The sequence below is a fragment of the Carassius carassius genome, chromosome 2, assembly GCF_963082965.1.
Source record: "Carassius carassius chromosome 2, fCarCar2.1, whole genome shotgun sequence".
NCBI classification, from domain to species: Eukaryota; Metazoa; Chordata; class Actinopteri; order Cypriniformes; family Cyprinidae; genus Carassius; species Carassius carassius.
Genome location: NC_081756.1, coordinates 35,106,059 through 35,119,257, shown reverse-complemented (window position 1 = coordinate 35,119,257; position 13,199 = coordinate 35,106,059). Strand labels below are relative to the sequence as shown.

The following is a 13,199-nucleotide window of genomic DNA, read 5'->3' as shown; positions in this document are numbered from 1 at the left end:
TAGAATTTTAAAAAATTGAATAGAATTGACGGAAGTGACTCTTTCATTACTTGAATAAAAGTAATGAATAAAATAATGAAAAACTATAAGGTGGAATTTTTGTTGTGCTTCTTTATTTATTACTTTTGGTAATAAATTAAAATATAAGTAATATTTTTGTCGCCTTTCTTATTTAGTTTTCTTTACTTCTTCCCTGAAGCCATCCCTCGTCTGTGGCATTTAATAACAATAACAATATTGAGACAAGCAGTAACACTGATCATTCACCATGGCACATGCCAGCCTGACACAATATTGGCCAAGGATGCTAATGTGTATATGTATGTGTATGTGTATGTGTGTGTGTGTGTGTGTGTGTGTGTGTGTGTGTGTGTGTGTGTGTGTGTGTGTGTGTACACTGTGTGTATGAGTGTACCAGCATCTATGCAAACTTTCCAAGCAGGCAGGCAAAGTTGGAGTGGGGGAAAAAAAAATCTGTTGCTATAACCCCATAAACACAACTACCTTCTAACACAGTGCTTTAATGGGCAGGTCCACGGCTCATGGTCTAATCAGATGATTATGTGTTGTTCTGGGCCCTTGATCTCATGATGCTTGAAGTCTCAGCTCTGTACAGCAGGAGCTGGTATCTGTTACACAACACTGAAGAAACTAGACAGTGCAGTGAAACCCATCTCACACAACCAAGACGAGGTTAGCGGATGCGTTCTGTTACCATAACAACCAAATCATCATGTGTCAAAACAAATGCAATGCAGTCAATTAGTGAGAAAAGCAGACATACATTTGTCATTGAATAGATTGCTCAATGTAAAAATGCTTTGAAAAGTGAATGTTTCATTTGTGCCTCTTTGAGCTGTAATTGTAAGAACTTGCAAATTTTTATTATCTGAAATGCATGTTCAAGCTCTGTTGTTAAACAAATAGATTTTCTGCTGCGAAGATGCAGTGTTTCAACAATGCCTGAAAAACCCTGAAAAATGTGTCATTTTTAGTAGTTTTTGCTAAATTTCAGCAAAAAACAACAAAAAAAGACTTATCATCTATTGTCAATAGTGTAGCAATGTATAATGCACAGCTCGTTCTGAAAAGCACGGTGTGATCTGATTGGCCGTCTATCTAGTGCGTTGTGCTTGGCCGAATACCTCGAGCATGTGACGGAAATGCTACGGTTCAGGAACTTCGTAAAAAGCACTGCACCCATTCGAATATTTGGGTTGAACTGTTCTGGAACAGTGTTCCTTTAAACCACTGATTTCTAGTTGTGTCCTCTGTTGGAAGGCTAAACAAAGTAGTTTGGCTTTCACAATGAAACACAACGTCTCCACCACACAGCGGTGGCGGCAACAATACTACATCGAGAATCAAAGTTATGCCTTCTTTATTTGCGTATATATTTGGGTGGTGTTATGCAAATCTTATGCACTAGGGCTGCACGATGTGTCGTTTAAGCATCGATATCGCGATGTACGAATCCACGATAGTCACATCGCAGGATGTGCGATGTAGGCTGTCGTAGTTGATCCGTTATTCATTAACTGTACGGGCCAGCTGCTCCCCGGCCTTTGACGAATGTGATTGGCGGATTAATTGCACAGCTTAACCATCATAGAGTGAAAGTTTAGACAGAGAGAGAGAGAGCATGCGAGACAGAGACAGCGCGCGGGAGAGAGAGAGAGAGAGAGAGAAAGCGCGCGCGAGATAGAGCGAGCGAGCGAGCCTCGTCCACACGCTCACCGTCTTCAAACAATACGAGCACTGTCTGGCTCTCTCTCCCTCGCGCATATTAATCAATTGACACGATAGTGTCGATGTTTAAATCATTTAAAATGACAATGTAAGTGTGCTCACCCCATTTTTGTTTGTAAGAAAAAATTCGATTAGATTTCATATCGCAATATATATCGCAGAAAAAGAAAATATTGCAATGTCATTTTTTCTCAATATCGTGCAGCCCTATTATGCACATTATGCAAATCCCAAACAGTGAAGTAGACATGTGGGGGCATGTTTTTTTGGAGCGTTTTAGGAAGGTGTGGATGAGCGTTCACTTTTATAAAGAATATCTCTTTGGGTTAGAGAAATTATGGATCTTCTATATGGATTAACACTCCAAAAAAGAAAAAAAAAAACATATGGCCCCTTTGAATTGATACCTCAGATTGGGAGCCATCATGGTGCACCATCAAATGTGTAAAATAAAAGCGAGGCGGTGAGAGTCTACTAATCTAATCTGAATGTCAAATTGTCAGGACTTTTCATAATTTTTTTGATTAAAAATAATAACTAATTAATGCATGCGAAGCACTCAAACGTGCATGTAGGCTACAAGTATTGGTAGGCCATGTTAATGAATTTTACAATTAATTTGTAAACTGTTACTGTTGCTGAAACATGTATCTGTGCTGAAATTGATTAAATTGATAAATCATGAACACCCCTCCTAGCAACCACCCAAAACAACGTAGCAAAAATTTACTCAGAACACCTTAGCAACCAATCGGTAACTCCCTGGCAAAACGCCTTTGCTTTATGGAGTTTTGCACAGGCAAGCACACTTTGGAAAAACACACTAAAAACAATCAACTAATACTAACTGTCTGTGTGATAATCCTCAATGTTCTGCCTCCAGATAATCTACGCCAGAGGTCTGGTATGGTCTCGCTCGTTCGCTCTCAACCAAACATTCACCATGCTCTCAACTCAAGCACACACGCACAAACACAGTAATCACACGGAGCTTCTCTAAAGCCTAATGGGAGATTCTGCCATCTGGACACGATTCACGTTACATAACTTATCAGGAGCTGGTCTTCAGCAGCTGAATCTCAATCAGATTTAAACTTTCGCATCCTATTGAGTATGCTTATGCGGAAAGGAGAGGAGCGGTTTACAGATCAGATATATTGAGACACCACATGAACTGTGTGTTCATTAAACACAGCCATGTGTGCAGTGAGATATCACCCCATGTGTGCATGTAAGTGATGTTAGCTCAGAATGTGTGCATTTGAATGAAGCATGGAATGATTCAGAGAACATTCAGCAAATATTTACACACATTCTCATTTTGCCCAACAGTTGTGCGTTCAGCGATACACAAAAGCACAAAGCAGCATCAGTTCGATTGAATTTTTTTGAATATTTAACATACAAAATTTCTGTGTCTGTAAAGATTGTATATATATTGTATGCACATATTAATTTGAGAAACTACTAAATATTGTAATATTATGGAGCCCTGAAAATGACATGCATGGACAAAAATAATAATAATAATAATTTTGTTAAATCATAAACACAATTTAATTAAAACAAGGGTAAAAATTAATAATGAGTCACAATATCTTTTTCCCCCACATGTCATGCAGGGTTTTGTATAATATAACTACAACAACAAATTTAATATTTGTTTACAACCCTTGAAAACCAGGATAAAGTTACTTAAAGTTACAGGACAAAGCAGAGACATGCAAGACTTCAATACTGGGAATGCACTCATTTTACAACATACTCGAACCTTGTGACAACTCCATAAACAAAGCATACTTGTGTATAAAGTGCCAGCCATGCCAACAGAACTAATGTGAAAAAGTTAAAAGTGGCACACAGCAAAAATAGCTCTACAGCTCTTACAGGAAAAATCTGAGAAGACTTTCTGTGAGTCTGCAATGGTCTCTGCTGCAGAAAGAGTGCTAATAATACAGCATCCGTGTGATTTCAGTTTTAATGAGTGATGGCAAATATATCTTTCATATCGTTCCGTCTTGTTTTTCATTTTAATGGATATCCGTGAAAAAAAAAAGTAATCTAAGACGAGGGTTTCTAGCTGTCGTCTTCTCATGAGATTTGAGACCTTCTGACCATCTGTTGTGCTTTAAAAGCATGAGGAAAAGAAGAGGAAGAGAAAGAGAGAGAAAAAGTGGGAGGGAGTACAGCCGAGAGTTTATCGCTGAGGAGAAGCAGAAGTTGAAGTCGAGGAGCCCACATCCGGTGGCTCTGCAAGGGGAAACAGAACAACACTGTGCAACAGGGTGCGTGTTGACTATTACATAGCTGGTGGTGCAGTCACACTCCAGTTCTCACTCATGGACAACAATTATCGGCATTTTCACAATCATGTTCACCAGAACTAAACATGTTAAATGACCTCACGCATACACACTCCAAACAGCTGGCACTTAAAGGAAGCACACACTCTTAGAAGACAAAGCTGGTGAACACTCCAAACATAATGGCATCAAACAGACAACCAGCACACACACAAACTTGAACTTGTGTTTAGCAGAGCTGAATTCGTAATAAATGCTCTCTATCTCTGAATTTGAGAGGTCAATTTGCATAAGCAAAATATGACCTTATATTTAATATTCATTAGTTATGTGCAAACTTGACCACATCCTAACAAAACAGGAAATGCTTTATGAAAAAAGGATCTGAATGACCCATCAAACACAAGGGATTGTATACAAACTGAGACAGCAGTTTTTTTTGTTTTAATACAACTAAAAAGATGCTGCACAGCAGGTTTTAAGATTTTTTTGCTAACAACAAATGTGAAAAGATTTTGTTGAATGGACGTACTGATTATTTGCAAACCTCACGTGAATGCAGGTTAGTCACACGCATCAACTTTGCCATGAAATGCTCATTGTGTCACTGTGTACTGTGTGGGGGATCTGATGTTTGCCTGACTGGGAAAGGCAGTCAGTGTCATTTTTACTTCCTTGTTGTCAGTTTATGTCACGAACGAGTGGGTGTGGACTGAATCCTTCAAACTATTTTAGTCCTAAACAGAAACTCTGTGATGCATGATGGCATTAGAATGTAATGTAATGAAAACGCATTTTCTGTAAAGCTGCTTTGAAACCATGTGTATTGTGAAAAGCGCTATACAAATCAATTTGAATTGAACTGAATTAAAGCGTACATAGCAAATAAATAAATAAAACAGGAAGAAACAATGCCACCAAACTCTTTATCTGGAAAATGGTTCTTTCAATGCAGCCTTTCAAACTGATGGGGAAGTTATTTGTATCTTTGACAATAAAGCTGCAAAACTAAATGAAAAAAAAAATGTTTGTCTTAAGATACTTTGGGAGAAATCATAAATTTGTGTCTAAAATTGTTCAGTCAAATTATCAAGTCACAGCTTTCAGCTGCATCTCTCTGAACTCCGTATGACCCACCGATCACAAAAAGTGATATTTTTAGTGAAATTAAATTTAATAAAATTAAATTAAATAAAAAGGTCAGTGAATACTGAGCCCAGAATCTTAACAAAGTGTATCTGTACTAATAGGTTTTAAATGATTTTAAACAGCCTGATTTATATTGATTACTTTACTTTTACAATGTCTTGAACTTTTTTAGGTGTCAATGTTTCGGTCCAGTGGACTTTAAACTGAGGGACAGAATTTTTTAATCCCGAATTTTCATTTTTGGGTGAAGTCTTTAAATTCCCCCCAGTCACAGCAAGAACGGTAACTATAATGATGATAACAATAATGATAGCCTCCATTCCATCTCTAATATAATAATGTTTGGTTTAATATAAACATGTGCTGCAGTTATGTCATCTATTGTAGCTGCTGCTTTAAATGCTCAAGCTCTTTAAAACAATGTTTTTATCTTTCTTCAGCCAAAAAAAAAAAAAAAGTGACTTCAAAAGATATCGTTCCTCTGTATAGGTATCATTATAGCTGTGGTGTGGCCTTCTGTATTAATGAATTAGAATGATTATTAAAACTCAGTTATTTTCTGACATGTTGTCTTATCTCATGTAATCCGTACTGTAAGGCCTGTGAACATGATTCATAAGTATTTATCTTTAAAGCACAAAAACAATATTATTTAAAAAAATTGTCTAGACGTTTCTAATGCTGGCTGCTTTAAGCAGTTTGTCCTTCTGTTCCTTACAATCGAATCACAGGCAAAACTGCAACACAGATAGTCAAATGCAGCTCTGAATGTATGCCAAAAAACTAGACCGTTATTAGTCCAACATCCAGACAGTCCAGACTTTCACTGCCACAGACACAGCCGTGCCTACAGGCTAATGTCGGACAGGAAACATTACTGATGGGGGATAACAGATCAATAAAAATAAGCCATGAGGAAAGTATCTTGGAGAATATAATCGAGGCCATCTCCAGAACGCCCTTTGAAAAACATCCAATAGACAACCAAATGTAAGGCCTTCTTTGATGACCTGGATAAACGGGAATCTTCACCCAACCAAGAAAAGAAGGAGATAAAAACTAAGAGAACTAACAGGAATGGGGAGAGCGAGAGAAGCCTACCTCAGACAATGGAGGAGGGGTCTAAACGAATGGGACTGCAGTTGGGGGGAAAGAGGAGGGTCCCTATTTCGGGAATATCACGACAATGAGAACAGTCCACAAGCCTATTTTATCAAAAAAAGGCCTCTGTCCCTGCCCTCTTTCTCTCAGCTGCTCTGAGGCTTAGTTGTGGTATGGAGTGTGTGTGTCCCACTGAATTAAACACTTTGTTACGGGCTACATGACGTTCATGCCCCAGGCACGGTCACAAGTATGTGGGAGCTGGATGGAAACAAATATTTTCATCTAATGCACACACCAAAACACATTCACTGTGATTTTATTTGGAGGATCCTCTTGAGGTGCCCATGTCCCGAGAACATTTTCCACTCAGAGCTGCATCTGCGGTGGTCCTTCTGTTTTCATACGCTCTTATCTTAAGCTTTCTCTACATCCATCTTTCAGCACCTCTTTCAAATTTATTTCACTTCTCTGGGATGCTGAAAACAAAGGCATTATGGGACGTCATCACACCCTAAAGTGCTGAGGAACAGTCTAACTTGTGTTATTGTTATAAGGAAAGTCAACAGCAGCTATATTATTACTCTGGTTATGAGTGTAGAGGTCTATTTTGAAGGGTTTTGGGGTGGATTGATGAGCCTGAGCTTTGTTGTCCATCACCAAACTGGACCTCCAGCGAGAATGAATCCCTGACCTTCCTGAGGGGAAGTTCGTCCACACTGGAAAGTGAGCTTCAGAAAATAATGGGACTATGAGTGTGTGTAGACTGAAGAGAGTGAAAGAACAAACCAAGGCCCATCAATCCTTGCCTCGTTAGCCAAAATGAGACACTATCATCTTCCACCTACCTTCAAGTGCACTTAAAATACACACTGCAACTACAACCAGTAACATGTGACCAGCACCTAGTAATCATTCTCCACCTGATGGTAGGTGTGTTTGTGGAACATTGTTATAATGGAATGATTTTTTTTTTTACACTGGATCTATGCTTGGATTTCTAGCATTTATAAATGCCAGTTTCCAGGCCTAGTTCTCTTGAATTGTTCGGCACCCTCAGACTGATCCCAAACTGGCGCTTGTATTTTGGAGAGTCAGATGTACAGTACGGTTGTCAAGGCAACATGATTATCCATGCAGAAAACTGTGAAAAACCTCCCCAGAAAAATAAGAGATTATTCCATCTAAACCTAATACAGGACATACTGAACTATAGAAACTATAGAAGACTCAGTCTCAAGCTACTCTATATAAGTCAGTACTCTTTAAATCAAATCAACATTTGATCTGATTAAAGTATGTATTTTGGTTAAGTTTCTATTCTGAAAAAAACAACAACAACGATGGATTGTTTCTCCTGCGTACATGTAATCAGAATATTCCGAAAATATTTAGAACATGTGCATTCATTTTCCTACTGGAAATGCTTGTACTCGCTGTTTATTACAGCACATTTAATTTAATGAACTTATGTCCTTAATAATGGCATACCAGGGCACAGTGAATTAGAAAACATAGGCCTTTTCCTCGCTCCAAAAAAAATGTGTTTTGTTGAGGAGCTCAACTTTTCACCACCGTCTTTTTCTAACGTCTCACAGCATGACCTTGGTTTGGACATGTGCAGATAAAAAGGGATGTTCAGTTACAGTGAATACTCTAAATTACACAAAAATCTAAAGAATACAGCCATTTGCCAGCTAGAATCTCGAATAATGACTTAACTGGGTTATGCCAATCTTAATAATGCATTTTTAAAAATGATTACATAATCAATATGTAAAAGTCAGAATATTCCTCTGCACAGAAATTCTGGTGGTTTAGCACCGTTTAGCTACATTAATGCAACTCTTACTGAGTGATTATTACAGCATGGTGTCAAACTTCTTAATAACTCCAGCTGTGGGTCACAAAAAGAGGTACGAGAACTGAAATTACAGTAAATGGCATGAAATGCCACATGCTTAGCCAGAGTACATTTTAAATGCACTGTAACATCTCTATTAGACTTCAGACCATGTGCTTTTGGTGGTTTCTATGGCTGCTTTATACCCACTTTGTATGAGAGAGGCAGATGGTCATATTAGTGCTGCTGGCAAGATGGATCTCAACATACAAATGAGAGTGCACTCAAATGAGCTGACTGCAACAATAACATTTTATTTCACCAGTTCTGCTGGCTTTTCACTGCACTCAGATCAAATGTGAAGTTGTACAGTGGGTCTGTGGTAAGATGGCTCAGCCTGAATGTAGTTTCCACCTCAACAACAGGAAGAGAAGCACAGCGCAGATGTCTTCAATTTCTAAAGCAAACACACCAGCCTCAAACTAAAAAAAAACAAAAACCTGACTTTAAAAACACAATAAGCTGGTGTAAAGGCAGTGATTCAGTTCTGTAGAAACGAAAGCGAGGACTTAAATGAACTTATCAAATGATCTGCTTCCTACAATGTTCGTGCAAGTAAAAGATCCGCTTTTTCTGGGTCGGGCGTGATGGTGGTGGTGCTCGTACACCCCTGCAGAAGGGGCGCAGGTGAAGAAGACACTCAAACAAAGGACATTAAATGCACTGATCCATTTCCTCCCCCTCTCTCATCCCGTGACCGCTTTCTTTAAGTCTTACCTGCGTGTGTAATGTCGGACAGGTCATAGTTCTTGGCGGTGCGGGGGAACTCTTTTAGTTTACGGTTGGAGAGGATGAGCGCTCCGCTGGACGCAGCCTCTTCCAGCGCCTTCTCCACGCTCCTGCTGGCCGCTACGGTCGCCGGCAGCTGGGCTCCATCCCCAGCAGCCATCAAACACCAAATATAACCCAAACCTTAACGTTACTCTTTACAACGACAATGAGCCCTCCTAAACCTCCATCTCATCCAAGACTGGTCCGATAACGTTACACATCAGAAAAGTAAGTTGTTGTACTCCAAAAGTGATGTAAAATCCAGCTATTGAGCAAAGTTACGCAGTGACTTGACAGTCCGTGTGCCGCACCAGAGTCGAGCACAAAAGGGGCGGAGCTTACGGATTGAGCAAGTCTTGAATGACAGAGCGGACACACCCAATACGAGCTCGTGAAATGAACACAAAAGCGCTGCTCTCATCGCAAGGGGGAAATTATAAAAGTTTTTTTTTTTTGACGTCCGAAGATTTTGTAATATAAACTGTATAGGCTTCACTGTTGAAACTGAAGAAGTTTTTGCATTGTTTGCATACCGATGATTAAGGTTGACAACATTCAAAAGTAAGAGGAAGCTTCTAATGGATATCACAAAGCATTTCCAGGTCCATTAAAATGAGAGAGAGAGGATGTGAAGGACATAAGTATTGCATTAACATTAGAGCATTAATTCAACACTCCTCCCAATATCTGTGGTGTCTAGTCTTTTAAGAAAACCATAAAATATTGGATTGTGTTTACTGGGATCTACTTCCAAAATATAGACGAAAAAAATAAATATATATATATATTATATATATATATATAAGCAAAGCTTTAGAGTTATTTCTTACTAATGCATGCTTAATGTCTATCTGTTTTTTGTTCAGTGTTTGTGAGTTCAGTGTTTTAGGCCTGCCAGGGGCACAAAGTGGGTCACACAATTATCCACTGTGTCATATCTCCCCATGGAACAAACAGAGAGGAAGAGGAGGCTCGAGTGAGCCCAGAAGAAGAGAAGGGATGAGAGGCCATGAGAAAGAATGAGGTTATGCTCTGTGCCAAGCCCTTATAAGGATCCATGTTGAAACATGAATTAGGAATATGTAATAAAATGAATAGTTTATTCATTAAGAATTCAAATTTTGACTAAATCTTTACTGTAGTCTTTAATATAGTTGTTGTTGAATTATTGTGTTGTATTCTTGCTGACACTGAATATAAATGACAGAGAAGCTCACAATATAAGTGAGACTGCAGTTTGTTATTTATTTGTTTATGAGAACCCCTGTATATTTTGATCTGTCATCCCTTCAGTTTAGAAGTGGCTGTGGAATGGTTTTCATGCAGCAATGCAGTTCTCACCAAGTCAATGATCACAAAACAACTACAGTACAGCCCATGTGTGAGGCAGAAAGCAAGACCCAACTTGTTCAGAATACTGTATTTCTCCTCATTATAAAATAATTTGCTACCTTCTATTATATGCTATTTATAAAAATGAATCATTCGGAATAAAATTATTATTTGGAAAATTATTGTTTGGCATCTCTGTATTCTTTTTACACATTAGGTGATTATTACATTGTTTTCCATTAACCCCCCTTAACAGGCTGAAAATCCAAAACTCAAAAGAAGTTAAAGCAAGTGCAGTGCACGGATACACACCCTCTCGTGTCTTAATGTAGCGCGGCATAACAGCGTCTCCTGGCGTACAAAATCATGTCAATCACTCAAAACAGGGCCCTTTATGTGTCCCAGAATTACTCGGAAAAATAAAATACTTTATTTTTAAAATATTTGAACAATAATAATAATATAATTTTTACTTGTTTGTTTGTTTCACAAAAACACACCTGTTGTAATCTACATATAATCAACTGTTATTGTTATTTCAATCATTTATTCGGATAATATATATATATATATATATATATATTATTATTTAAAGCATATATTATTAAAAGTTTGTTTTCAACCATGTTAGAAGTTTGGAGCCACAGTGTCAAACAAAGGATCTTGGAGACACTTAATGTTTGTGCAGGAGATTGAGCAAGTGATGGTAAATGATTTCTGTTGTTTATGGCATGCAGCAAATATAATTCATAAAAAATAAACTAAAAGCTTCTCAAGTTCAGTGTACTGAGTAAACATGCACCACATCTAGAATGCATTTATAGCAAATTTGGTTGATTACAAAAACCCAATACTCAAAAGGAAAATGGGTCACACTTTACAATAAACTTCCTTAGTTAACTACACTATTTAACATGAACTAACCATGAAAAATTATTTTAAAGCCTTAGTTAATCATAGTTAATTTCAACATGTACATATACATTTTCAAAGTCAAAACTTGTATTTTAAGATTATTTAATGAGCCTGAGCTAACATGAACTAACAATGTTGTGGTGTGTTTTTGTTAACTAACATGAACAAAGATTCATGAAAATACTTTACCTGATGTGTGGCTAGTTAATGCTAATTAATGCATAAACAGAGGTTAACTAAAGAATGTTATTAAAAAGTGTTACTAGAAAATGCAGATTTTGGAGTCGGGGTGGTTGCTGATCGTATTTATATATATAATTTTTTTAATTTCTTTCTTTCATTCTTTTTTTTTTATTTTGGTGCTCAAGGTATAATAGTATGATACTTTAAATGATGGCTTTGACTTATTCACCTTCCATACGACATTTTGACACACAAGCTCAGTATTAGGCCATAAACAGGAAGTGTGTTTGTTTGCGTTTGCATGTGTGTATATACAAACCAACAATTTGGCATTAGTCATGGCAAACCACATTAGACACTGACAGCATATTAATATTGTGTTTGTCTCTTTAGACGTTTGATGCTTTGCACTGACAGAGACACATATGACCCAAGCACTCAGATACTCTAGTATACTCCAGTACCCGATGCAACAATGTCTCCTCTACTTTTGCCCAAAGATTTAACGCAAGTCTTAACACACTGCAGTCATATCATGAAATTATACAAACGTGGCCTTACAAATCATAAAGAGACATCGATTGTCGGTTCATTTATGTAGGGTTAATGTAATAATAAGCAAATATTAAAATAAAATATAAAATAAACAAGTTAAAATTTATGTAGAGTAATAAATACTATTGTTTATTGTTGATTCATGATAGCTGAAGTATTAGCAACCATAGTAAATATTTAATGGTGTTTATATATTATCTGAATAATTAAAATCACATTGAAGCATTTTATAGACGAAATATCTCAAACTATGACTCGCTTATAGCTAAATCCACAATATATAAAGCCATCTGTCATCGTAAAATCTTTCGTTTTATTTTTTTACCATGATCCTTCCATGAATTATTTTTGATAGGCCTACCTAACTTCCGTTTTTTCCAGACTCTACAGCCTTTGAAACAGCAAAGTTATGGGTAGGGAACTTGGGCAACGCCTTGGCCTTCACTCCTTTGTAGTCCAAGTATTTGTGAAAATGCATTTTTCAGTTCATTTGCTTGTCTTTGTTAGAGCAGCTGAGAATGATTTGGTTTTAACGTAATTCAGTTTTTAGGTCAGGGATCCAAAGACCTGGCTGGCAATGCCAGGAGTGATGGTCCGGGATATGGGAAAGAAACTGGGTCAGAACGGTCTGGATAATGGGCGAGTTTACTGCTGGACTGTGGACTGCTAAAGTGCTGTGATGACAGTATTTGCTCAATAGATGGCGGTATCTGTCTCACTTTTTCTCCATACTATATCCTTCTGTTCAAATAAAGTAAAATATTATTCTTCGTTATACTTTTCATTGAAATGATTTAACAGAAACTATTTTTGGAATGCCCAAAATAAATGTAGATTTTGTTTTTGTACATTTCACCTTTTAAAGTTAGAAATATTATATGACTGTCTAATAAACATTACATATATTGCCTGGTCTTAATGCAGTTTAAAATTATTGCACTAAAATATTATCCATTTACAAAAAAAAAAATTCTAATAGCTATAGAACAGCATTGATCTTTGTTAATGTGAATTTTGTGTTTATTTATTAATAGATTTTCAACATGAATGCATAAAGAACTAAAATGAGCGAACAACCTAGATTAATAATAAAATAAAAACAATTGTTCATTGTTAGTTCAGGATACCTAATGCATTAGCTGTTAATGTTTAGAACCTTATTGTAACACCTTTAATTTTTCAAACATAGGATATGTGCAAATCAACAGTGCTTCCCCATAGGCACCTCACCGCAGGCA

At 37.2% G+C, this 13,199-nt stretch overlaps 1 protein-coding gene across 3 annotated transcripts in view; it reads right to left on the bottom strand.

Annotated features, from left to right (window-relative positions):
- Nucleotides 1–9,331, bottom strand: part of LOC132109334 (leucine-rich repeat and calponin homology domain-containing protein 4-like) — a 36,164-nt gene extending 26,833 nt beyond the window's left edge. For 2 of the 3 annotated variants that reach the window (XR_009424484.1, XM_059515340.1), the window contains exon 1: nucleotides 8,923–9,331. Coding sequence is in view for 2 of the 3 variants with exons in the window: in XM_059515340.1 (XP_059371323.1) it covers nucleotides 8,923–9,094 (172 nt within the window). In the remaining variant the exon portion in view is untranslated. The remainder of the gene's footprint in view (nucleotides 1–8,922) is intronic. The other variant, XM_059515350.1, reaches the window with a different exon arrangement.
- Nucleotides 9,332–13,199: the final 3,868 nt, after the last annotated feature.